General features: G+C 42.8%; 1 protein-coding gene across 12 annotated transcripts in view; it reads right to left on the bottom strand.

The window, feature by feature from the left end:
* Positions 1-1,463: 1,463 nt before the first annotated feature.
* LOC120959259 (sodium/hydrogen exchanger 3) overlaps positions 1,464-27,602 on the bottom strand; it is a 54,491-nt gene continuing 28,352 nt past the window's right edge. For 5 of the 12 annotated variants that reach the window (XM_040382522.2, XM_040382524.2, XM_040382523.2 and 2 more), the window contains exons 4-21: positions 24,310-24,767; positions 24,088-24,208; positions 23,833-23,971; positions 23,211-23,428; positions 23,047-23,130; positions 22,747-22,955; positions 22,513-22,638; positions 22,214-22,395; positions 21,380-21,515; positions 20,023-20,037; positions 18,224-18,280; positions 18,066-18,143; positions 17,895-17,967; positions 16,709-16,819; positions 13,665-13,727; positions 13,428-13,589; positions 10,705-11,041; positions 1,464-3,252 (exon numbers count right to left, since the gene is read on the bottom strand). In XM_040382522.2, the coding sequence (XP_040238456.2) occupies positions 2,898-3,252; positions 10,705-11,041; positions 13,428-13,589; positions 13,665-13,727; positions 16,709-16,819; positions 17,895-17,967; positions 18,066-18,143; positions 18,224-18,280; positions 20,023-20,037; positions 21,380-21,515; positions 22,214-22,395; positions 22,513-22,638; positions 22,747-22,955; positions 23,047-23,130; positions 23,211-23,428; positions 23,833-23,971; positions 24,088-24,208; positions 24,310-24,767 (2,924 nt within the window). In that variant the 3' untranslated portion in view covers positions 1,464-2,897. Of the gene's footprint in view, positions 3,253-4,933; positions 7,469-10,704; positions 11,042-13,427; positions 13,590-13,664; positions 13,728-13,959; positions 15,730-16,708; positions 16,820-17,894; positions 17,968-18,065; positions 18,144-18,223; positions 18,281-20,022; positions 20,038-21,379; positions 21,516-22,213; positions 22,396-22,512; positions 22,639-22,746; positions 22,956-23,046; positions 23,131-23,210; positions 23,429-23,832; positions 23,972-24,087; positions 24,209-24,309; positions 24,768-27,602 lie in introns of those variants that run through there. The other 7 variants (XM_040382527.2, XM_040382529.2, XM_040382526.2 and 4 more) reach the window with 7 other exon arrangements.

Genomic DNA, 27,602 nt, shown 5'->3' with positions numbered 1-27,602 from the left:
CCAAGATGCCGCTGCTTAAAGCCCGTACCAGGTGAAATAAATTGCCCAGTTTAGTTTCCTTTTTAGTATTTAAATTTTAAGGATCGAAAATAACGAGTAACTTTGACAAACATAATGGAATAATGCACCTTAGAATGCGGAATTTAAAACGGAAATCATAATAATATCCATCTTTTCAGAAAAATCTATAGACAAAAAAAATGTTCAAAAAAGAATAGCATAATACCGAAGAAGCAAACAGCAAACGCGTTACGAGAATGCACAGAAATGGCATAATTAAGTATCTTGGTTGTACCAACTGGTAAATGTGACGCGTAATGGTCGTAACGTTCGTAACGCACTTCTTAAATTCCACCAACTGCACTCCTACCAGTAGGCAGCTTACCGTAACACACGTAACTGCACTTTTGTGTGTGTGTGTGTGTGTGTGTGTGTGTGTGTGTGTGTGTGTGTGTGTGTATCTTACTGCTTTCGGGGCTTGCCCTCTCCCACACGCCTACTACCCTTCTACTGTCCAAAAATAACCTCGGTTATACCTAAACTGTTACACCCCGATACTGTTGAGTAATAATACCTTCTTTATGTTTTTGTATGTGTTTTCTTTGTTTTTGTCATTGGTCTACATAATGCTACAATTCAATAACTAAATTCAATTCTGCTTAATTCGGTAAGCTAACTAAATCATAGCGTATTTGTGCCATCCATCCATATCAGCATGGGAGCAAAGGATCACCGGTTTAAGTAACTGTTGCAAGGTATAAGAACTTGATTTAATATCTCCTATTGGGTTTTAAGTGTTTTGTTCGCGTGTTTTGAGCCTCTCTTTCTCATTGAAAGAAATTCTTGTGCTTTAAAGAATTAAAAAATCAAGGCAAAACAAAGGCCAGAAACTGTGAACATTGAAATTAGATATTTACTACTTTGGAAGCAAAGCGTCAAAGCATTGCATCTGATAGTTGGTTGGCTGTGTTTGTGCAGCTCCACAAGGTATGTTCTATCTGTCTAGCATCTAAACGTATCCATCGAAACACGGTAGATAGTTTGGACGTACTGCGCCAGACGGATGCTGGTAACTGATCTTTTTTTCTTACAGGGTTTCCCACGATTTATTGGTTGGTTCCCACGATTTATTGGTGCGTTCCCACGATTTTTTGGTCATTTCCCATAATTTTTTGGTAGCAACCCACGATTTATTGGTCGGTTCCCAAATATTATTGGTCGGTTCCCAAATATTATTGGTCGTTTCCCAAATATTATTGGTCGGTTCCCAAATATAATATAATATAATACCGACCAATAATATTTGGGAAACGACCAATAATATTTGGGAACCGACCAATAATATTTGGGAACCGACCAATAAATCGTGGGTTGCTACCAAAAAATTATGGGAAATGACCAAAAAATCGTGGGAACGCACCAATAAATCGTGGGAACCAACCAATAAATCGTGGGAAACCCTGTACTATGTCTCTTCTCTTAGTATGCTCTTTAGACACTAAGAGACCTTAATCAGCTTCCACCATTTCGATAGAGGCTGCGTGCAGTTAAAAATTATCCCTACATTGAAATTGTCTAACGTAACATAGTTTGGTGGCCTATCGGAGTTGATCTTTCGATGTGGATGGTGGTGCGGGAGTCTCTTCTTACTTATCGACGAAAGAAAAGGTGCAAAATTTGAGTTGAATTACTACCCAAACACTACACTGTTCAAAACTAAAGCCCCGCGCGATTTCGGTAGAGAATGTGAAGCTGCCACTAGGTACGCGCTAGGTGCGTCTAGTAAATCCTCTGCCAAATATGTAACCACATACATACCTATCTGTCTCTAACCATTGAATGTAGCAAGTAGATCGATCTAGGTCTTGCACGTTGTTATAGCACCAAATTTGTGTGTGTGTGTGTGTGTGTGTGTGTGTGTGTGTGTGTGTGTGTGTGTGTGTATTTTGTATGGGAAAGGAAGCAACATGTTCCGTGCCCTTGCGTCAATGAAACTAGCACACGATTGTGTAAATTATGTAAAATTAATCGTTTATACTTTCCCCCTCGTTTTGGTTTTCACTACATTACAAACTAACGATCGATTGTTTTGTCGTCTTTTAAAATTTCTACTCCCACAAAATAAACTATACCTTTCTCACAGTTCTCCTTTTTTCCTATCACCTTCTCTCTACCGTACCTACTTTGCCTGCAAACTACTAAGTACGACTGGGTACAGCTTGGTTCACTTTTTGACAGTACTGAGCGTTCGCTAGTAACGCTCTTGCTTAACACTTAACGCTTCCCACTGAACGCAAACGGAATGATTTCGAATACTTTCTGCAAACGTAACGCAACGATCAAGTAGATAGTAGTTGTAGTAGTGGTAGTAGTACTATTAGTAGTAGTAGTAGTAGCTCATAAGTGAACGTACACTCCAGCGTTCACGGTCATTAGGACACGCCTCCTTGGCTATCTTTTCGGATATGCTATCTGTGCGGTGCACGACACACCAGGTTTAATTGAGGCTACGAGAAAATGAAGCGTTACACGCTGCATCACACGCAAGCGTTACACACCCGAAACGTGTAACCGCCGGTAACAAAGTAACGGTAACGGCCTACTCATTGCCCGTACACTGTGCTCTCCCTCTCTCTCGCTCTCTCATTCTCTCACTCGCACGCTAAGGCATCGGGTACTGCTCGAATGCGGAAGTTTGGTTGGAAGAAGCGCTAAACAGGTTGCTGGGATTGCAAAACTGCCCTCCGAATCACGGTTGCTTGTGTTGTGCGTTGTTTGCGGCCGCATTTTGCTTGGTCGGCCAACCAGTGATGCCGCCGCCAGGTGCTTCCCGGCGGACAGACAGACAGATGTATTACCACGATAGTGCGAGCGCGACTACCCTAGATGAATATTTCTCATATGGGGTGCTGCTCGTCCGCACAGTCTTCGTCCTCATCGTCGTCGTCTTCGTCGTCGTCCTCATCCTCATCGTCGTTGTTTCCCGCGCCATTTAGCCGGCGCGTCGCGTCGTCGGCCCGGTGCCGGTCGCCACTGCCCTCCTCCTCATCGTCCTCGTCCGAGTCGGTGGAGCTGGCGGAAAGCAGGGCCGTGGTTTGGGGGTTTACGGGGCCGCCGCCGTCGCCCGACCGTCGGCCGGCCGATTTGGGCGTGTTGGTGGATGACGCTTTGATTAGAGCTGGTGCTCGGCGGGCTCCGTACTTGTCTCGCTCGGGCAGGGATTTGGTGTAGTTTTCTTCTGGGATTGCCTCGCTGGTGTGTGTGTAAAGGCGGGATGGGTTGGTACGGATCATTTGGTGGGTGTTGAGGGATTGTTGAAAGTTTCAGATGAAATGGGAAGATTCATTCAACAACAAAAAATGGGATTTGGGAACAACAACAGAATCCAAAGGGAGCAAAAGTACGCAAACAAATTGGATTGAACGAGATAAAAAAAAAAACGTTGCAAGGTAGGGAGAAAAAGAGAGAAAGAGAGAAAGAGAAGAAGAAAAAAAGAAACAAAATACGTATATGACAACAGTTGAATTTATACACAGCGTCGATGCGCGCGTCTACGTAGCGAACAAGTGAACGAGTGGAGCTAACAGTGATATGCAGTGTGGTTTCAATGGCAAGTGTTGATGCCACCGGTGTGAATAGTTCATATGTTTACAGTTCACTGGAGCGCAGAATAAGAGACAGAGAGTCTATAAGGCCGAAAAGCTACGATAAAGGAACGAGGAAACAATACACACTACGGTGTAAATTATGCACTACTACAGGCGTAACGCAGGCAGAATAATGGGGCTATCAACGTTGGTGTTTCCCCTTTTCTTTGTGCATTGGTGATGCCAAGCACCCGATGAATGACGCCGCCAAGCGAACAACTAAGTAACCAACACCTGGGCACTTAAACGCAGAATGGAAACTATATAACAACGAACGCAACAGAATGTAACGCAACGTAACGCCTAGTAACGGAAATTGACTACCACCGAATGGGAACGTTGAGGTAGTAAGAGGAATGCGTTTTTTTTTTTCTACTACAAGGATGGCACATTGTACTATGACACTAGGAAGATCAAGCTGTAACGAATTTTACACACATTTGGTTCTACTTTACTACAAGCAATCTATTCTACTGCTGTAATTTGTAACCACAAGAAAGTTAAACCAATAATGCGAATAATTCCCGTTAGTAGATGTGATGCAATTAGTTCTTTTTATGCAATAGGAAAGTGCGAAGATGATGACAAGCATTTTTGTACATATGTCTGTTCGGTGAATAAGTTTACCAAAATTTAACAAAAAATCAATGACATTCGCAATGGAGACGCCCAGTCTTTCTCTCGAAACACGTATTTATGTGGCAAATTTATACAGCAAAGATGGTTAGATACTAGGTCAAATTATTTCATACAGGTAAATTGTGATTTGAAACATATTATGCATTAATGATGTTAGGGAAAAATTGGTAAAAATACACATTTATAAGATTTTACACAGCTAGTACATAAAATAACCCATCACAAATATCTAATTGCACCGTAGGAAGAAAGGGTTGTGTGGTTTTGCGCTACCTTACAAAAGCTGACATGCCAATGAGCTATGAAATTTAAAACCAATCACACTAAATAACACCTAAACCCTGAGCCAAGATGAGAATGAACCCGTTTCCTGTACAAAGCGTACATACTATAGGTACACTGGCAAAGCGATACATATGCATGTGTGTGAGTGTTGTTCAAATGAAACCCAGATGAAGATGAAGGACGAAACAGCACGAATATTTCGCCCATTTTTGTTTTCTACACCGGGAGACTGCATTTACGCGCCTTTCTATTTTCTTTCATCACCGCAACACCGTTAAACTAGTTTACTAGTATACCAAATAACGGGTATCCACTAAAGCAATCCATTTGATTCTACATACACACACACGCACACACACATATACAGTTTGTGGTTATATATATTATATATATTTAACGATCGTTACGGATAGTTCTAAAGTTAGAAGATTACTAGCTATTCCACCGTAAGATTAGATTAGGCAAAAGTCCAGCTTACTCCCAACATCCAAACACAACTAATCGGGGACACCTTCTGGCGAGTGACAGTGTCCCTTTACCGCTCTCTCCTGAAGTAGATTTGATGGCGGAGAAGCCTCCCCGAATAGTGTATGTCTAATGCAAGCTTACAGTTGTACCGCCTTAATATCTACCGACCAGGTTATTAAGAGTCTTCTTCCGCTCATACGCTCAACACCGTAAGGCACAACTTTACATTAAGCCTACAGGACGAAAGCCACCTTTTTCTGGACTACTACCACGTGCCCTGTAAGCGCGTTGTTCTTGCGCTCTTAGCTCGTATGCGCAAAACCCCCTGCACACGTAGCAAGCTCGTAGTAGGCCATAATAGCTACAGCAATGAGAACGGGTTTTGACGCGCTACACTACATATTAAGGAAGTAAACACACGTGTTGCGAAAGCGTTTGACAGTTTAGCCAATAAAATGCATGCAGTTAAAGAATGATTAGAGGGAAAAACATGGAGAAATAAATGCTAAACGACTCTAACAGCGCTACACAATAATACTAGCAGTAACAATACTATATGCTTCAATGGGAATTGGGTTTGTGAGATAGAACCCGATTCCCCCCTATCGGGTTGGAGGAGATATACGATCGTGTTGGTGTAAAATACTGTGGACCGAATGGTTCTTTGCTTTCCTCATTCATCAATGAACGGGCCTGGGGCCAGTCACTAAAGTCACTATACTGGTCAGCCCATCCATTGAGGCGGAATGTTAAGTACGGGAGCGATTGGTTGGTTTGTCGTTTGCCGATTAAGTAGCTAGGTTTTGCAAATTTTGTAGTTAAGTGGTTCCTTGTTTGAAAGAAAGCAATTTTTTTCATTTTAATTTACAAAAACAGAGACTAGTAGCAGGTCGAAAGGAAAAGTAGTGACACACGCTAGGCTAGGCGAATTTGCCACTGTGTTTTAGGTATAACTGTGTGTGTGGTTTTTTGTAGAGGATGCACTAGTTGAGTAGAGGATGCAATGATGCTTCTCTAAGCAGAACGTGGTTAGAAACTAACAAGGAACGAGAGAGTGAAAAAGAGATGGCAAAGAAAAAGAAAATGGTTGTTTAGATTGTTCTTTTGTTAAATACCAGCATTTCATCGACAAACGACGATGGGACACAAGGCTAAAGTCAAAATCGGTCGTATTGTACCTGGTGGTGAGAAGGAAAAGAAACGGAAATTGGCATCGGTAAGAAGAGCGTGAAGAGCGGAGCGGGGCCCTTTGCGGGTTATATGGGGCGGAAAGAAAGGGGGAGCTGCTGCTGCTGCTGCCGTTTGCTAGCGCTAAGATAAGTTCGTTAATAATAATCATAATAATAATAATAGTAATGGCTACACTAAGTGACGTAGGCTGGCTTCGCGCCTTAGACTAGACGCGCTAGTTTGCGCACCACGCTCGGGTTTGCGTAATTACCATCTTGGCATGTGGATTGATACTGTTTTCGTATTTTTTGTTTTTTTTTTGCTACAAGTTTCTTTTTCTATCTCACTAAAGTTCTCTAAAGTGTTCTCAAAGCACTGGCTACAAACTACACAGGTAAGCTTGCTAATACATCTTTTTTGGGACTACAAACCTATCAACATCTCCCTCTGCTACATAATTATTAAAAAAAAAAACAAACAAATGCTAAACTGCAACTAACTACGTTTCTAAATCATAACTTCCACAACACCACACCTCACCATCACAACACAAACAACATGCAGCATATCATGCAGAGCGAGCGTGTAGAGCTGAGCGAAACAATAACAGTAACTAAACCGACCGTGTCACATATATGATCACACCCGCGATCACACCGTGAAGCGTGTTCACCACCCGTGGCTGATAATGTACACCATCGAAGGGGACAGGAATGAGGGGGGGTGGTGAAGGGGGAAGGAGGTGGAAGTGGCCACCGTTGGCATGCAAAACCATCTGGGATTCCCTCGCGCGTTTTGGGGCCGGGTGGTGGCTTCGTTTCGTTTGTGCGACGACCGTCCGTCCGTTGCGTCCAGGTTGGCAGCGTTGGTGCGTCTCATGCGTCTCATTGTGAAGGAGGAGGAGGTGGAGGAGCGTTACTCGTTCCCATTTTTTGGGGCGATGTGGGGAGTATGGTGAATGGGGTTTATAAGAGGGAAAAGGAACCCTAAGTGATCGTCGTCGGATCGTTGCAATAGTCCGTCCGGGAGAAAGAAGGAAGCAGTTTGCCGGCTTTGTGTTTCGTGCTCTTTGGTACACTATTACAACGCTCTTCAGCTATGCTTTTATGCTTGAGTACGTGCTCTCCCTCTCTCTCGCTCTCTCTCGCTTTTTACAACACTACTGGGATTGCGTCGGTTTTTCGTCGTCCGTCTCGAGTGGTGGAGCTGGGAAGGGCTCTAGGGTGTACCGGCTTGGCCGTCGTCCGGGCACTAGCAGCCTGCGTGAGAGGGGGTGGTAACAACAACGGACATGTTTAAACAGCAACGAAAAAAAGAATTGGCACGCACACGCACACGCACACACACATACGCACACGTACACGCAGTAACAACAAACGCCAGGGGGACTGGCGACGCATGCATGTCTGTAGGGGGGTTTGTGGTGGTTTTGTGTCGCTTTTTTTTTTGCTATGATGGCGTGTGATGAGAAGGCCAGGATCTTCGCATCCGTTTTTGGATTTGATTGCCTGCCTTTGTCACAATGTTTTTTTTTTTTGGTTTTTTGTTTCTCTGTTCTATTCCGTTGTGTTATGTTTTATGTATGTATTTTCTGTTTTGCATTTTACGCATCGTGTTGTGCGTAGTTGTCAGTGATTTAAGTGATGTATGTATGTTTTTTGTTTTGTTTTTATCTATGTGTTTTGTTTTTTTATTCTTTTTGTAATCGATCCTGTTTACTTATTTTATTATTTCAAGTAACGATATCTCCATTCTAAAATGGAACGAGAAAACTTTATGAAAACAAACTCTGTTTCTTTTTATTTTTCTATTCATATTCTCTCTATGGCAATTTTGCAACAAATTTGCCAATTTAAAACATTAACGCTTTTGTACTTTTCAATTGTTTCAACTGTTGAATTTAAAACATTAACGCTTTTGTACTTTTCAATTGTTATACTTTGTCTCGCACATTACGTTACAAATTCACATTTTTCTCTTCCATAATTTTCCTCGCTTCATCATGCTGGGGAGAAGGGAAAACATAGGGAAATATTCGTTGCTGTTGATCAAAGGGGATGCTAAACTTCTGGGTTGCAGGGTTGTGCAAAGCACACTCAAGCGACGACACAGCTTGAGAACGATCGATCGAGCCAGCGAGAGAGACGCATTGACGGTAAACGGGCAAAAGCGCACAACAAGCACGGACAGACACAACATATGTGGAAAGAGAATACAGAACGACAGTTGTTGTTAAGTCACCCAGGAAAATAGGAACGGACACGCGTTGCACAACGGCTGGACGAGAAAACACAACTAGAAGAAGCAGGAAGGCGGTACAGCGTGTTCTACATGTGTAGAAAAGGTTTTACAAAATTCCCATCAAGCGGTATTAAGTCTAGAAAAATAACAACAAAGCTCTGTGAATGACGTTAGAAAATTGGAAGTGGAAAAAAAGAGCTACAAGTTTGCAGCATAAAAAATTAAACTCACGTTAAACCTTTTTTTACAAAACGTATTGGAAATCCAACACTTTCAAAAGAAACACACAAAAATCTGCGTGACTAAAGCATAAGGAATTGCCTCTAGTAACAACAGTTCAGCAAAACTTTCAGTAAAGAAGTACTTCTCCCCTTACTACAATATTAAATTCCTTCAAAAAAAAAAAAATAAAAAGAAGTGTCCTACAAAAAGTGCATTCAGCAGTGACAAAAGAACTGAGCACCACAGGGCTCTATCGTGGCGCACGGCAAAGCGACAAAACGTAGAAGAAGTAAACAATAAAAGAAGAAGAAATTGCGAAGCAAAATTGAAATTTTGGGTGCTTTCCGAATAGTGCTAGAAGAACATAGCCAAATCAAGGGTTTGATTTTTTTGAGAAAGGAGCACACATTTACCGATGAAAACTGTTTGCTAAGGCCACATTATCTAGAAGAAAGAAATTGGTAGAAAAAGAAAGAAAGAAAGAAAGAGAAACAACAGTTGAAAACGGTTTCACTGAAGAAGAAGGAGAGACGGAAAGACAGAGCGAGAGCGAGAGAGTGAGCTCTCTTTTTTTGTTTGTTTCTTTCTTTTCTTCGCTGTTTTTGCTGTCCTTTCCGCTTGCACCACGATGCACCCACCACCCCCAACCAAACTGGGATGGTGTTAAACCCTCCTTCATACATTATTCACTTCGCACAACAACAATAATATATACAAAATCAACAAAGTCTTTGTTAAGTCAAACAAAAGTTGAAATAACAAAAGAAAACTCAACCATCTCACAAACTGTGAGACAACTGCATCAAAAGTAAATAATTGTGAGAAGAAACACAACAACACAAACTAAAAGTGTCTAAAGTGCAGCAAAAGGAAAACGGAAACAATGGAAATAGTATAGGGGAGGGGTGGTAAAAATGGTCCACTGACACTTGTAGTACAGTTGGAAAGAATAAAGATCGTTCGTCGTTCGTTTCAGGTTTCCAATAGGATCGAAGGGATCGTTGGGTGGGTGTGTGTGAATACAGGTTATTTAGGTGAGGTGTGAGCGTTGTGGGTTGTTGTTAACAGCTCGGTTGATTGTTTTTCGAGACCTTCCCAGTGGGCGGAGGTTTTTGTGTGATTGTTAGATTAGGCTTGTGGAATGTGTTACAGAGTATATGTGTGTTATGTTTTTTTTTGTTGGAGTAATTATGTTTAATGCTACATTATAAGATACTTTTGTTTCATCTCCCTGCGTATGTGTGTTAGGAGATTGTGTGCTAATTAGTTTGTGTATGTGTGTGTTAATCCAGTTAAATGTTTAATGTAGTAGTGAGGATGCTGTTTATTGTGTTATATGTTGTTAAGATATACTCATACTAACATACTAAGCTTAACATAGAGATAGGTTAGAATTATTCTACTGTGCTAAACATAACACATACACAAACACACATACACACATTCGCACATACATACTACTCAGACGAACACAAACACACACGCACACACACGACGGGGCGCGCGCGATCGCACAATCACAGCCATACTTGAGTAAAGAGATGGATTAAAATCAACAGTCACAAACTTACTGAACAACACACGCTCAGATATGTTTTTTTATCTGTTTCATCTAAATTTAAAAAGACATGCAAAGCAAATTTAAATGTTTTTTTTTGTTATTCTATGTGGAAAGAAAATTACTTAAAAAAGGTCAACCCAATTTCCATTGAGGTGGGCGTTTGTTGGGGCCTTTTTTTGCTATTGGCGATACATTTTCTTACCGCTTTTAATAACAAACGTATAATTTCGAGGTACAAAATTTAAAATAAATCAAAATTCAATTAGTGCCAATTAAAATGGGCTAAATAGTAGAACGCAAAAATAATCTCTGAAATTGGTTCCAAGTCGCACATTAAAGGCGCTCATAAAAAGAGGAAAATTTTGCATATAGAGTAGAAGGGGTGGGGACAGTACAAAGGGGAAAGTGGGGAGGGGTGGGGCGGGGAGGATTAATAGTAGAAAGAGAAAAAAAGCACATCCAAACACTTACCCGCTTAGCTCCAGCATCGAGCCACGGCGGTTGTTGCGCCGATGGCTGGCGGTAACCGGGAAGGCGGTCGCGTGCGGCCCCGCCCGGGAAATGCCGAGCGGATCCAGCATCGGGTTGCCGGCCGTGTCGCCGCCATCGATCGTGATGTAGCCGGCGATCGAGGCCGACCGCTTGTCCTTCGGGACGGCCGCCATCCGGCCGACCGGTGTCGTCGCCGCCACCGGGGTCGAGGTCTCGGAATCCGTCACGCCGCCGATGACGACCCCACCGGAGCCGGAACTCTCTCGCCGGAACAGACCTATTACGGACTTAGCCTGTTTAGGTTGCGTTAAGCCACCTGTGTGTGTGTGTGTAAGTGTGTGGGTAGGTGGGGAGGTGAGGTTTGGGGTGGAGTTTTTTCCCCCATTTGTTTTCGTTTTTGGTGGCGCAAGTTCACGCGCGCATGCGTGTTCACGATTGGGCATAACAACAGAGTGGCGCACGCACACACACACACATCACAAAACAGCACACATTTGGAGGCGCACGAGGCGGTGCAGATTTGAACAGGATAAGGAGCAGGATCGGGTAGCAGAGTAACGTGTTCAAATAGGATCGCACCAGTTGCCCCATTAAATATTGCCAGCGGTCACACCAGCGGCACACACATCGAACGGCAGCAGTGTTGATGGTTTGCAGAGGATTTTTTTGTGTGCGTGTGTGTGTATTTTTTTCGGTTTTGTAGTCGATCGTGGTGGTAGCGGTGATGGTGTTGGTGGTGGTGGTTGGTGGATCATCGTGTAAAGAGAGAAAGAGAAACCATACGGGGGAAAGGCACGGATAGATGATAAAAAAAATGCGGTTAGGTGCAAGCTAATGCGCGGGATGCAGAAATTATATGAATCTAGAGAAGAAAGTACACTAAACTAAAACAGCGGAAACGTAAAGGAAGATCACTCGAGGGGGCAAGTGAGAGGGAGCATTTTTTTCTGTTTTTGAAACAGATGAAACAACTTCAACAGTTTGCTGTGGCAAAGAACGAAACTTTCAAATGCAAATGCATTGGTTCGGTCAAAGAGAAGTGGGGCTGTGTGTGGGACAAATCATCCCTACGGAAAAAAAACAAAACACCAAGACAAGAAGCCAAAACTATCAATATAGTTTAACCAACAAAAAACATGAACCAACACGGCTCAAAACAAATTGGAAAAATTGGGAATCTTGTCGGAAAAAAAACCTTCTCCGAAACAATGAAACACAAAAACTGCACTCGCGCCAGTGCAAATTCGTGACAGTGCGTTTGAATACGAAGCAAATTCAAAAGACAGAGAGAGAGAGAGAGAGAGGGAGATACAGAAATATATAGTGAAAGAGAGGGATAGAACGATAGTAGAAGACTTGACTAACGATTGATTCATGAGGCTATAGACAGCAGCGTTAGTACGTATCGTTTTGAAAGCGGCGGTAGCAATAGTAGGCGCGTACTACTTTCCACGTACACTCTTGATGGTGCCGTGCTGGTGAGCCTGTTAACATCGAGATATCATTTCATTCGCACATGCACGTACCTCTATATTTACACAATTATTACACTTAGAAAACGGCAATGATCGTAAACATGAGCGCACATGGTACACATGGAAGCAATATATTGTCTGATAGAGAGATAGAGAGCGATAGGAAGTACTGACAATAAAAAAAAACAGTACACACGAGATGAAGATTGTTGACGTTTGAGAGTGCAAAAATACACATTAGAATTAGAGCTAGAAGAAGAAAAACACCTTGAGGTTTCCGCATTGGTGGGGGGGGGGGAATAACTCTAGTACGAAAACAAAGGACATTAACAGAAACTGCTCACGGTGCTGTTGGTGGTGCATCGGTGTAAATTAAACTCGACTCGATCAAAACAAATAGGGCGGCACAAACAAGAAAGCGATGTGCTGAATAACAATCTAAGGCCATAAAGTAAAATAGCATAATACTCTTCCATTTGCTTTTTTAGGGAACGATGTAAGGCAATTTCTTTTAATTTTATACCATAGGTGGCAGGTTTGGCGTTTGTTTGCGTTTTTATGGTGGCTTGTTTAGAACGTGAAATGAGCACCTACTACTACTGTATGATAGAGATACAATTTTGTATCGACCACTGTCCAATTATGTGTCTTTATGAAGACTGGGAGAGATGTGGTAGTGCATATGGTAAACAAATACTTAAATACTCAACACAAATTCAAACGAAACAATATTGAAATCAAAAATTGAGAAATAAGGAAAACGGTTCTACATACAGTCTGCCGTATGTAACGCACTTCGGAGTCGCCATGCAAACACAAAACTTGTTTTTTTTTCTCCGGGTGGGTACAATGAAATCTACAAACTGCAGCTGGAAGCGCCGAATGTGAAAAATTCCAATTGCATTCTAGCGCCCTGTCGCGTTGGAAATATGCGATTTGTTGGGAAGAAAGGGGGGGGGGGGGGGTAGAGGAGCATGAGGCATGAGTGTTGGCGAGAGCTATCAAATCATTTTCCTCTTTTTTTACCTACGCTGTGTGCGCTAACAATTGAAGGGGCATTTAGATAAAGAGACTAAACGGCGGGAAGGAGTAAAACCGCTCCTTGGTTGTGTAATGTACACCTTCCTTCATTACCTTTCTAGCTCGAGGGGAAGAGCGACCGGGGAACGACCTTCACCGGTGAGAGGGGGGGTAGGAGGAGAATCGATTCTAACGCACGAGACTTACCCAAAAATGTTGCACTTGGTGAATTGTAAGCTAGATACTCCTTGTTCGAAGCCCACGAGGGGAATTCGTTCTGTTTGATAGCACCATTATCGTCACTCTCGTCCACCCGCTTCCAGGGCAGGACGGACTCGATCGCGGTCGGCGTAGCGACACGTTGCTCCGCTAAAAACAGAGGGGGAGAAACAGTGTTATTTTAAAACAGGACACGGACGATTATGCTCCATGGATGATACTTACACTCCAAAAAGCGTGACTCTCGCGAGAATCGCTTATCTTCCTTTGCCGCACCTCTCTCGTCAACTGTGTTGTTCGTGGCATATGGCGAATTATGAATGGTTGCGAATTTAAAAAAAAGAGAGACGAGAAGTAAAACGCATGATTAATGTGCTTTTTCCATGCATTCAATGCCTAATGGCTCTACAGAGAATAAAAACACTCCAACAAACAAATAAACAACTAGACTAGAAAACTGTTTCCAATGGAAATAAATAGCACAAAATAAGGCGGCATTTGGAACAATTTCCCCTCCATGCTGAAAACGCTACGAAATTATAGGCAAAGTGAATTTTCATCCAGAACGACAGAAAACAACAACAACAACAACAACGACGACATCGTTATGAACTTAAAGAAATAAAAAAAGATATAAATAATCTGAAAACAATATACAGAAACAACTCTACAACAATCGTATAGGTGGCATAGGTGCATAGAGGCGCACAAAACGACGCGTGTCCGATGGGTGGTGTGACGGGTGATGTGAAGATAGGACAGTGTGCGTGTGTGTGTGTGAACGGAGCTGAGCAACATACAACAGTGAGTTCAGTGTCATCCGTCGGGACCGTTCTTGCGGAGCTAGTTTCCGCAATGGTTCCGCAGCCGCATATTATAGAAGCTTTCCGCACACTCGTGAGCTTCTTAGCCTGTGTCTGTCTATGTGCGTGTGTGTGTGTGTGTGTGTATGTGTTGAGTGTTTTGTGTTTCTCATCAAAACGAGAGACCGCAAAAAAGGTTTTAAGTACATCTGATCGCTCGGGTAGCAAAGTGTTAAGAGTTTGTACAATGCGTCAGTCCGAATGTAAGTAGACAATAATCAAAAAAATAAAGGAAGAAAAACAAACCTGAACCAAAAATAATTTAGTTTTGTAACAATTGCAACCAGTCATGCAAATAATGTATGTGTGTGTATACGAGTGTTTTCACTAAGTAGTAACTAGAGAACCAACCAAACGCAACGGGGAGCAAGCAGCTCCGCAAAACTTACCGGACCGCTCCGAGCGGAACGATCGAACGCTTACACATTCGAATGAAAATGTACAACAAACAAACAAAGCTAATAACGAACGTTCTGCTTGCAGTCTCCTAAGGAGCTAAACGTTTCAGCCTATGCGAGGGGGAGTGAGAGGCAGTGGGGGGTGGGGGTATAGTAAAGACGAACCGAAAATTAACCCAAAAGCTTTAAACAACTGAAAACTCAAAAGAAACAATAAATCGCGCACAGCTACGCAACAGATTAGTAACCGAAACAGCTCCGATTCACTTCTGATCTTGGTTTGCTCTCCTTTTTATAACGAGCAAACGAAAGATCACATTGAAACAACAATAAAACAAAAACAAACAAACAATCAAACATGACAACAAAAGGATATACAAGGGGATAAAGCTTGCAGCGCAACTTGCAAACGTGAGAGATAGATCGCAAGAGAGATAAAGAGAGAGAGAGAGACTTGCAGACAAAAAAAAAGAAACACAAGTTTGTGTGTATATGTAAGGGGGGCAGAGGGGGGAAGGGGGTGGTCCAAGGGGGAGGCAGCAGTGTTGCGTAGGTAGGCCAAAATTGCGTACGGGCCGGACACACACACACACATACCGAAGGTCTGATAGGATCGGTCCCTGCGCCAGGGGAGGAACGATTCGGCCGCCGTCGGCGTGATCCGTTCCCGGTCGGAGGCGGAACTGATGCTGAAGTTACTGTTGTTGTTGTACGTGTTGAGTGTGAGGGTGTTTCTATTGGCTTTACTGTGGGACTCGGGGTGACTGTGGGTGGTGGGGTGATTGCCGGACGGGCACGAGGTGGAAGGATCGGAGGACGAGGAGGCAAACTTGCTCGTGTAGTGCTTCACAATGCGTGCCTTGGTGGGATCAAACCCGGGCAGGCTTGTAATGTGTGCGATCAGCGAGCTGTTGTTGTTGTTGTTAGCGGTAGTAGTAGTAGTAGTAGAAGAAGTGGCGGTTGGCTTACTTGCACCACGGTCGCCTCCGCCGGTGAGCGATTGCTTTACACTTACAGCCGGCGATTCGGCTAGAAGAAGAGACAGACAGACAGATAGAAATAGCAAACGAAAGAATAAAACACACACACACAAACATCGTGACACGGATAAGGGAGACACTAGATCAAAATTGAAGCAAAAAGAACTGTTTTAAGAAAATTTAATATCTTTTTTTGGGAAGAAATAAATACAATGGAGAGTTTCATAACTATGTCCCTTCCGTAAAACCAGTTGCCAATACCACTACACGAAACTCACGTGCAAATACAAATCGACCGGTGGGCAAAGTAGTTGTTCGAACAATTTGAACTTTGTTTCATTCATAACTAAATTAATCCTAGCCGAAATTGGTCGCTCCTTCTAATGCCACAAAATACAGGGTTTTCCAGGAGTTCTCACAGCTGTGGGACACTTTAATGACTCCTTCTTGTGTGAAATGAACTTCATGTAACTTAAGGACAAATCCAAGAAGCCTGTCCAAAAAGGGTGCTATAGAGTCCAATTTCCATCATATTAAGTTCATTTCCCATAATAAAGAGTCAAAGAATAGTCCCATAACTATTGAGAACCGCTGGAAAATCCTGTAATGGTACGGCTTTCCTATCGTCAAAACCAATAGACTAATCAGTACACATAAAAAACCAACTGGAAAATTTACAGAAAATAGGTCCAGCATTACAATCTAATAGGAAAGATCAGGGAAGAAAGGAGAAGAGATAGTGAATAGTAGAAGATACCAAGCAGAAACGGTAGAAGAAGAGATTTTACACAAACACAAAACGGATGCTATAAACTACACACGATTAGTCGCATGTACTCGAACAAAAGGAGAAGGAAGAGAGAGAGAGAGAGACACATGTTGCTGACGGTAGCATAAGAGGACAACATCTTCGTCCTTCAATAAGAAGAATCTCACCACACGGTAACAATCAAACTTTGACATGTAAAAAAAAAAAAAAGAGTGAACCAGAGTGAACCCAACAGGGATGTGAGTGAGTGAACACTTACGCGATGACTTGGCGGTAAACGTTAGGCCACCTCCGTCCCAGTCTTCCGACGGTCCCGCCGCCTGTCTTTCTTCATCCTCGTTGTCTTCGTGCAGCACTTCGTTGATGTAATCTGTAGAAACAAAACAACCAGGACACGTTTAAATAGCACAGCCAACACTCAGCGCACGGCACACGGCAGTGGTGCGAAACATATGAATTTCTACACGAAAGCACGACCAATCTATTGTGAGTTAGTTTTAGTCTGATGAAACTGAGAAGAATGGTATGTGAAATTTAGCAATTTCCATTGCAAATGGATCCGAAAGGTGCTCTTAGGTAGGGATTTAAGCCAACAAAAGGAGTCTTTTTGGTTGACAGTATAAATAAGATACATCAATTTGAAGAAAGAGAGATAGTGAGAGTGGATGAATGAATGGGTTAGATATATCACAAAAAAAGTAAATCCTTACACCACGCTCCTCCCTGTACGGCGGGTTGTTTATAATTTGGTCTTACAAATCGTGCAATGGTTCCATATATCCAAAAAGCTACACAGACTACTCATACTTTTGCATAAATTGCAATACAATCAAATATGACACAACAGTACGAGCACTATTACGGAAGACTGCACAATCTGGCTAAGAAACTTAATTTAAAATGATACATTAATTATTTTAAAACACCAATTATAAGAATCAATGCATAATTTTGTGCTTCTTTGTGTGACAAACACGTATCTAATAAATTAAATTGTGAAGAAATACATCAACAGTACAGAGGAAAGATAAAAGAGATAAAAGAGTGCACAAAAAACAGAAACATATCAAGAAACATCAAATTGATAAAGGACTAGACAAATAATTCATCAAAAAAGATTTCGTTTAAGATAAGGATACAGAAACAGAGAGAGAGAGCGAAAGAGAGACAACGATAAATCGTAAGGTAAAACAAACGAGACACATCGAAAAGTACACAACGTAGAAAACAACGGCCAAAAATACGCTTACGATAATAGGAATGAGCTGCATTTTTACCTATTTCTAATCTACGGTACTTGTTAAGACTGTGAGAATGTTTTCGTTTACTTTTTTTGCGATTGTCTTGATCGGTTAGTGGTGGTTCTAGTGGTTGTGGTGGTGGTGGATGGTGGTAGTCGGTAGTAATCGTAATTGTATCATTAGTCATAACGATATCATTCGTACCGTTCGCAAACTGTTTTGCGGATCCGTTCTGCACAAACTCGGGGAACGAGACGTGGTTCTGCTGCTTGCCATCCTGGGTATCCCACCATGGGTTGTGAATTAAAACCAAAAACAAAAAAAAGAGTTGAATTAAATGCAAACAGTACGGGCAAAACGCATGGGATGCCATACCTTCACACGTTTGCTGCGCTTGTGATGCTTCTTCTCACTAATCATACGGCGTATGTTCATCTGCATTTTATAGTTGACCTAAAACGAGTGAAAAAAAAACAGAAAGCGTTAAACACACTGCATTCGAACTCCATCGGGGCAGCATCCACGTTCATTACCTGTGTTGATAGATCCCGATCGTCAACAGCGTGCCGGCTGTAGCTAAGTCTTCGATGCTGCGGAAAGGAGAACGGAACAACTGTTAGTAACGTCCGCCCGTAAACGGTTCGCTTAAGGAAAACTGTCCGTTTCCTGGCTCTATCTCGCTCAATACAGCTGACATTCGAAAAAATGGCTTAAACACGACAGTACATAAACGAACACGACACAAGGTACTATTATCTCGAGCAAAAGTAATGCAACAGAAATGTATTGTTTGCGAACTTCGATCAAAATGCTAGTTGATTTTCCTTCTTCCCGTTACACGAGGTCTTCCATAACGTGTTAGATTGTTATAAAGTGCAGTTATTTTTTTCGTTTCAGAACAGACATGCCAAAACATTCTTTTCGGGTTCAGGTTTGGGTGAGGGCAAGAGTGCTTCATTTGGCTAAATATAATATGTGAGTTTTTGCTTTGACCCCCCTTCACACTGATATCACGAAATAAGCGAAAGACAAACACAACCGTTAGAAGCACGGGACTTAAAGACAAACGTAACACTGCTACAGTGTCTAACCGTACCAATTGTAACATCAACGGGAACGTACACTATTTGTACAATATTTAACAATTTGACAAAAAAAAAATACAATCATTCAAGAGTATGCGAACAATTTAACTTTACAAGATATAACATTTTATCCAGATGTTTTGCCCAGATGGAAAATGAAACGATATGTACAAATGTAAGATGAAGTTTTTAATTAACTACTCTACTTGTTCTACTGTTTGCAGACGGGACTGGATTTGTTTTGTTCCACACCGAACAAAATTGTTCGAAAACATTCCCGGAGTTCTTTGTTTTCAAACTAAACACGTTCATTAAAAGTTTCAAGTTCAAAGTTCATTTGGAGGGAAATAAAAGAAGAGAAGTGCTACATGTTACATTCATTGAAACTTGTGTTTCATAACAGAAAGAAACATAAACCTAGGATCCTAGGATAATTTGAACATTGCAAGCAAAAATGAACAGTTGCGCAAGGATCCCATTACACATAAAATACAAATATATTTTACAATAAAGTATTTACAGGTAATGTAAAATCAAGAAATAAATCATAAAATGCGCAATACATCACGCAAACACACAAGCACATCTGGGAGTTTTAGATTGAAGCTACACAGATAGCAGAAGAAAAATGAAACATCTTATCGTATAGAGAGAAAAGGATAACAGTTTGGTTGAAGAAACAATGAAAACAGATCGCACCTTCACTTGCTTCAGGGTCATCGCCGAAAGATGTGCGAGATCGGGTACAGGGTGGTACAGGATCCAAAGCCCAGAACGCGTTCACGCGATTATGTGTTAGGAATAGTGAGTACACACAACACACAAACACAGAGACACACACACATATACAGAAGAGAACACACAGAAAAAGGTATGCAGCACGCACAGTCACATACACGGAAGGATACAAAAAGAAACACGTACAGAGAAAAATGGCTAGATTAGTGTTTTGAAGTGACGCTCACCGCAACAGAAACGCAAAACAAAAAATCGGTAAACACAGGGAAAATGTGAATGGTTTTGTAACGGAATGTATGGTTGAAATTGCAAAAAGAAAGACAACACAAAAGTATGAAAGTGTGAAAGTTAAATGGGACAAAAACCACAAAACCAAATCGTTCGGGGCATTGCGCACCGAGACACAGCAATAACGGGCAGTAGTAGTAATAGTAGCAGTAGGTGAACATAAAGTTAGCACGTTAGGAAATTAAAAGAAAATAAAACGAGATCATTTAATGTTTTCGTACCGTATGTAGTGAAGCCTTCGAGTTCAAGATTTTGGTTTTGATTTGTTTTTCGTTTGCGCAAGTAGGAGGTTTTAGCATGAGAAGGCAATAATGATGGCAATGTTTGGAGCGCATGTTTCGATCATTGTAGAAGCGTTTCAAGTATGGTTTGCCCCCAAAGTTTGGTGTTGTTTTGTTTTTTTTTTATAGCAAAAGGGAAAATTTGCGATACATGTTGTTTTGTTCGTTTGATCCGGGTTCGGTGGATGTAAGGTTTCGGGGTTTTTTTTGGGAAGAGCGGGAAACAGTTTATTGGTCGGGAAGTTTGATTCGTTCAGTACCGGGCGATGATTCGGGTTTGCGTTTTATTGCATGATGGTTGTTTCCGCGCGTTGTTGAAACACCCAAATATGGAAGCGATGTATGGCGGTGTAAAACATGGCGGATGCCGAATACAGTGTTTCGTTTGATTTTTGTATTCCGATGCCGCCACACCGACATGATGGTAGGAGATAAATATTTGACAATGTACGAAATTGCGTAGCGCAATGAGTTTGATTGAGTTTTGTTTGTTCAGACAGAAGCGCACAATTGGTTCGAGAGATATGGAAGCGATTTGAAACACATTTTGTTGAATACGCGCACACACACACGGCGACGAATAGGAAAGAAAAGAAAAGAAAAAAAGTTTCATTATGTGAATTGTTGTCAGCATACGCGGACCAATTTTGGAGCTTTAAAACATCTACCAAAGGGGTGCGCAAATATTGGATGAAAGTAAATGGTGGGTAATGTGTGTGGGTATGGTATGCACAATTCGGCATCGAATCGAATGAATCGAACGAAGAACACAAATAATGGATAAGGGATGAGTGGGGATGAAGTGCTAACTGTACTGTCGGAGGGGACGGCATATCTACACGGATTGGGGTTTGGGGTGGCAGAGAAGAGGGCAGTAACTTCTAGCTGGAACAGGTTCGCAGGTTTTGCAGGTGGTGTTGCAGTCCTAGCAGATTACCTTTTTGTGTCCGTGTTTTACGTACAAAACTAGCATGATAAAGAAAAAACAAGCATCTACGTGTTTTGTGACAGTGTTTTAAAATGTATTCTTCCCTTAACTCCCTATACTCAAAGTCGCAACGAATAAAAACCCCACTGCGGGTTTATATTTGCATCCAATCGTTTTATGTATGGGCAAAATATTATGATAAGGCAAAATTTTGATAGACATCCTTGAGCGGTAAGAGCGATGGAGTACAGTCAACGCAGTGACTGGTAAGTGCATGGAATGACTTTGGTGCAACGAAACGAAAGTCGGAACCGTCGGTTCCATGCGTACGCAATCGAGAGAAAAAAAAACCCTCCACAATCTACTCACCCGGCGGTACGGTTTAAGCTCTTCCGACAGCAGATGATGTATTTTGGCATCCGTTAAGTCTTTCTTCGAGGGATTGTAGTCCAGCTCCTGCATGTCCAGGTTACGGGTCGAATTTTCCAGGTTCGTAAAGCTAGGGCTGTGGAACGCAATCGCAGGATTGATGGGAAACGTGGTATAGATTGAAAGAGCGACAGGTTAATAATGATCCACACGATCCTAGCAGGGAACAATCAACACTGGCACACTCTACACCAACAATACGAAACTAATAAAAAGATGCATGTACTTCAAACTAAAGATAACGTGTACTTAAGATAAGCTGAAATGCTCAGTTCGAGCCATTGCACAAGTGTACAGTTTATAGCACAGCACTGTTGATTTGCTGTGCTTTTGCTGCGCAATTTGAAAACTGATGCTTTAAGTGCAGTGAATATATTACACAATTTGCCGCAAAATTGGGTTCGAACGCTGTTTAACGGAGCTATTACTGACAGAGCGCTGCTTGTGAGGACAAAACACTACGAGCTAGCAAATGTTACACGCAAAAAGCACACTTTAGCGCAGTACTTCAACATGTACTGGGGAGAAGATAAACCACCAGAAAATAAAAATAAAACCCAAGATATCCGATACCAATCGGGTGTTGAGCACTGCCAGGACGTCTCCAGCCAGCGAGAGTGCCAAACCAGTAACAGTGAGTTGCGAAGGAAACAAAATAATCAAAAGAAAATTAAATCAAACAAAACAACGTATACACACACACACACGTGGAGTGTGAAGAGAAAAGAGAGAGAAAGAGAGAGGGCATGCATCGATCAATTAGTTTCCCGTTACCATGTGCCGAGCATTGTGGCGCCGCACCTTCCGCCGAAGTAGGACGTGTAGTTTCTAAATAATGCACTCATTGATTCAGTTCCAGACATTTGTCCGATGGTGGATGGGTTGCGCCGCATGTAGTCCATCGCGTCGCGCATCGTTAGCTTAGAGTAGGTTTCCAAAATCTTCGGCTCCGGACCCTGGCGGTGAGGGGGGGGGGAAGAGAAAGAAATCGAAACATGCACGTATTAAGAGCGAACCGCGCCACAGTGTGTCCATGCATTTTTAATGCCGCACACGCATCGTATCGTTGTTACCTGTAAATTCTTGATCAATAATGGACGAATGAACCTATTGTCGAATCTCTTAAACTTATCGCGTATATTGTAGTTGCCCGTCTTGCCCACGATATCCTCGATGCCGGCCATCATGTGATCCATAAACTGGGGAAAGCGAAAACACCCAAAAGAGATGGTTAGATTCATGCCAGCATAGTGCCTGCGGTGGAACAAGTTTTTGACACCACCACTAGTACCACCGCCACCACCTACCCGCTCATGGATGCGCTCGTTCATGGTCGGTTTCCGCTTGCTCGAGCGCTTCACGTTCAGTATTTTGACTAGCGGTTTGATGGTGATACCCTGCAGGAACACGGTAAAGTAAACGACCGCAATCGTCGTCGTCAAGAACATTGGCTGCAGCGGAATGTGGTTCACGTCCACCAGCAGCACCAAAGCGAACGCAACGGCTCCACGAAGGCCTAAAAATAGGGATTTGAAAGCAATGTATGTATATATCGATGGGACACAGTCTTCGGTTATTAGGGCACGTGTTCGAGATGCATTCCTTACCTCCATAAGACATAACAAATTGATCTACTTTAGTAAGCTTGTGTATTCTAAAACGATTCGCTAACGCTGACAGTATCAAAACACCTGGTAAAGGAGAAAGAAAAAAGGAGAATAATGTATAGTGCGACGTATCGTTCTCCCATCCACCCTCTATCAACACGTACCTAAAATTCTATACACCGAACAGAAGATTATTGTCAGCAAAACGAACCAAGTGTTCCACACATGCTTGTTGTTAACAGTGGCCACGCCGAGGAACATAAAGATGATCGTTTCCGCCGAGGAGGACAACATTTTCAGTGCATACTTAATGGTAGTGTGTGATTTGTGCGACACATTCTGCTCGACGTAGTTTTTCATCGTTATTCCACAGAAGGTGATACTGCGAGCGCCGGGAAAGGAAGTGGGAAGAACATAGAATAATTGTTAGTAACTAACGGCAGAAGAAGGAAGGACGCAGAAGGCCGTGTAGGACACGTGTTCAAGAGTTCAAGGTTTTTGTTGGAACTTGTAATTTGTAGCAAATTGTACTCAGTTGCAATTGTATGCAATCAAATGCAACACATGAAGTCATTATTATCATTACGTAAATGCACCCCTTCATCCTTTTTCCACACTGTACTAACGAGTTGGCACTCTTGAAAAGGAACAAATGAGACCACAATGCTCCACAATAGATTACGTGGATCATATTACGATGGTAGCAGCAGCTTTTCTCTCTCTACATTATTAATCAGTGTCGATTGACTCGACTGCTTCTAGAGCTAGAAACACGCTCAAACTTACGCCAAGATACCGCTCATGTGGAAAATTTCCGCATTCAAGTACGCCAGATAAGCCATCACAAAGATGAAGATCGGTTCGATGACGCGCACGTGATCGGTGAACCGTGTCACCAGCCCGGTCAGGAAGCCCCAGATGACACCTGAGGAATGAAGAAGTGGGGGATATACAATCATGCGCAAACAACCATTAAAGACACGTGGCACTGGGTATTGACTGTTGCAAGACTCTTGAAAAAGAACATGGCCAGATACTCACCGATAATGGTGCCGCCGAGTGCGACCACAAAGAATGACGCAATGCCCGACACGATATCGACCGCGATGATTTCGCTAGCACCAATCTCGTTGTACACCTCGAACATGTGATACATAACGACCTGGAGGAGGGAGGAGGGGGAGAGGGACAACCCAGAAGAAGGTAGGTTAGTAGTGTCACCAAAATGTCTAATCTGTCAATCTCCCTCGCGCATATACGTACCGTGACAGCATCGTTCAGGAGCGATTCACCAAACACCACGATGTAGAGGACCTCGTTCACGTGAATCTCCTCGAAGACGGCGAGCACCGCCACCGGATCGACGGCCGCGATCAGCGACGAGAAGAGGAAGATGTGCAGGAACGGCAGGTCGACGCCGAAGATGCCGGTTTGACCGCAGGCCCACAGCGACCCGCCGATGGTGGCGATATTGAATATCGTACCGATCACGGCCATCAGCAGGATGGTACCAATGTTGTCGAAGAACATGCGGTTCGGCATGAAGTAGCCCGCGTCGAGGATGATCGGCGGCAGCATGTAGAAGAAGAACGTGTTCGGTGTCAGCGGTGACACGTGCAGGTTGGTGGCGTACCGCAGCAGCACGCCGATAATGACGCCGACCACGATCAGCAGGCAGGACTCGGGGAAGATGCGGCTCAGCTTGGGCGTCATGTGGAACCCTGTGCGAAAGAGCAAGAATAATAATTATTTATACCTTCATTACTAGATGTTTAAGTCTAAAATATGTAACAAAAAGAATGAAATAGCAATGGATAACTTTAACGATTATAACCCAAAACCTGTTAAACATTTCCACTACTACTACCTTTTTCAGTTAACTTGAGTAGAACTCAGTTCTTTTCTCCCCATACTGTCACGTGTGCACGGCTAGGATAGAAAGCATACAAAAAAGATTCTCCAGAATAACAATAATACGAGTACAATGGCCATCATCACAACAATTAGATTACTTGTTACGGAGCATGCTTCTTCATCTGCAAACCTTAGAGCATAGACGCCAGGCAATAACAGACGGTTACTTCTGTCGCGAAGTTAATCAGCGGAGACATAGACTCTCCCTATCCTCTAGAAATGCTGAATTTCTATGCTCCTGAATGACCTCTAAGGTCACGTGAGCAGTTAAGACCCACGTTCTCAAGATCTGCACATTCCTATAATGCGCCTATAAACCAAATGATAAAAAGCTTCAACAAATACCAAAGATTGTTTGACTTCAACATCGTTGAAGTCGATTGATCTCGTTTGCTGATTGATATCGCTGTAGCTAAGTTTATAGACAAATTTAAGGATTTGTTATATAAGTAAGTGTCCCAGCAAGCCTAAGCAAGAAACTAAATGACAAATCAACAAATAAACCTTTACAACTGTATTCCTTTTTCAATAGTCCTTGACCTATGCTTTGTTTGCCACCTCACATATCGTTGTGTTAGTGCCAGTGGTCTCATGTGTTTGCACCCTTTTCCCTACTTCAGATAGTTCTCCCAATCCAAGTAGGCTAGACTATCGAAGAGGGAAGAACAACACAGTACAGCAGCACCACAGTGGCACAGCATCCCCATTAAGGACGACAACGTTTTGATCTTAGCGCGTCATGTACGGGGTGTTCCAGAGTTCTTCAGTTTCGTACATTGCTCTGCAACGGCCACACCACCACATAACCTACGGGGCCCCATATAATCCCGTATGGTTTCCAGCTACAGCACCCACATCATGGGTGAAAGCACACTTGATTGAGCTTTAAGTCCTTTTTTTCAAGTGCATATTGTTCGATAGTTCACAATCCAGCTTCGCCCACTGATCCCGCACGCGTGAGAACTTTTCTCCCGCATTTACTCACGTTCGGGGTGGTGGTAAAGAGGCGTGCACTACCAGTGCACCATTTTGCAATAGGCGCCAGCGTGATAAACAGTGACATAAAAATAACAAAGCAGTATCAGCATCACCCCTCAGCTGTGTGCGGTCGGTTTTAACGACGGAAAAGTGGCCCCATCGTTTGCCATGATGCATTATGCAACGGCACGACGGTGGTAGAACGGTGGCTCACGCTCGGTAACTAATAGCATTGAGCCCGCTGATGTGAGCAATTGAGTTAACGGCTCGGCGAAAAGATACGGTTCTGTAACGAAATGCCGTTTGGAAGATGTTTTGCGGCGACAGTGGCGACGGTGCACGAAACTGTAAACAAACGAGATGTAAATTTTTCCGCCCACGTCCGAAGCCTCAGAACGGAGATAGCAGCAGGTGCCAATTGCTGAGCGTGAAAACAGTTTCAGTTTAATATTCATCATGCATACCGCAACTGGGCCGCCATGAAGCGGCCTTAATCGCCTATTAGAGTATCCCGTAAGTAACAAACAATGCAGTAACAATATTAACGTTTATCTCTATTTCAAAGCACGACTTATCATGTTAAGTACATGACAATTGTATAAATGATGATAACGAGCGTTGATAGTGTGGATCATTTACTGTTAAAAAAATCAATAACAATTGTTTAAATGCAATAGACTTACAATCTGGGTATCGCTTCAATAACCAGGGATACTAATAATGAGTTCATTTAAAAGGATAACACGCAATATGCCTCGATACATCCCACTATGAGAGAGCCTTCATAGCATCTAATTGCGTTGTCAGGAGTGTGATTGAACCACAGATTGAAGTCACCAAGAGCACCAAGTGTTGAGATGGAAAGCAATTAAAATGTTCTGCCACTAACTCATCAAGTCGATGATGGGACATGGTCCTTGCCAATCATTGCAGGCACCAGACTTGCAGTACTGATCCCCGGTTCGATCGGTTCGCCACACACCACCGGTACAAGCTGGATGAAAGTTCCAGATTCATCGGATCGTGTACTCACCCCACTTGAGCGAAGCAGATGGCGTGAAATTGAAGCCCAACTACATCCCCAATCACTACGGCCTCCACCCTGCGGGATTCGGGCCGCCTTAAACTATGCGTTAATATGCCAATATACCGGCCATGTTGCTGCCTTTCAATTTCAATCATCATCTACTCGGCTCGGCACACAGCTCGAAAACAATTCCGGAACCCCAAGTGGACAACCAAGACCGAGACAGGGGCGGTCAGCCCCTGAGCTTGCGGTTAGTCGTCGTAGGACCGGAGAGTTCATTAAACGACCCGACGAGTGTTGCGCACTTTACATCAAAACACTCCTCCCTACACTCAATGGAAGGGAAGAGTAGGTTCGGTACTAATTGGAGGAAATAAAAGTGACGGCTCTGGGAGAGACCTGCGCCCGATCTAGCGTAGGGTTATTAAGCGTATTGGATGAGTTATGGAATTTATATCTGCACTCCGTTGTACACTACGACGCGTTCAAAGCACCGTTGCGCGACCGTTAAAAGCAATCGTTGCAAAAGATTTGCTTTGATTGGTGTTGATTGAAATTTGATTAAAGTGTGAAGGATTGTTCTTCTGTATTGTTGTGCACCAACACGCTACACGCTTATCAATTTGGGGTTTCGCAA

The sequence above is a fragment of the Anopheles coluzzii genome, chromosome 3, assembly GCF_943734685.1.
Source record: "Anopheles coluzzii chromosome 3, AcolN3, whole genome shotgun sequence".
In the NCBI taxonomy this organism is placed as follows: domain Eukaryota; kingdom Metazoa; phylum Arthropoda; class Insecta; order Diptera; family Culicidae; genus Anopheles; species Anopheles coluzzii.
The sequence above is the reverse complement of the archived record's forward strand: the minus strand, read 5'-3'. Positions and strand labels throughout refer to the sequence as shown.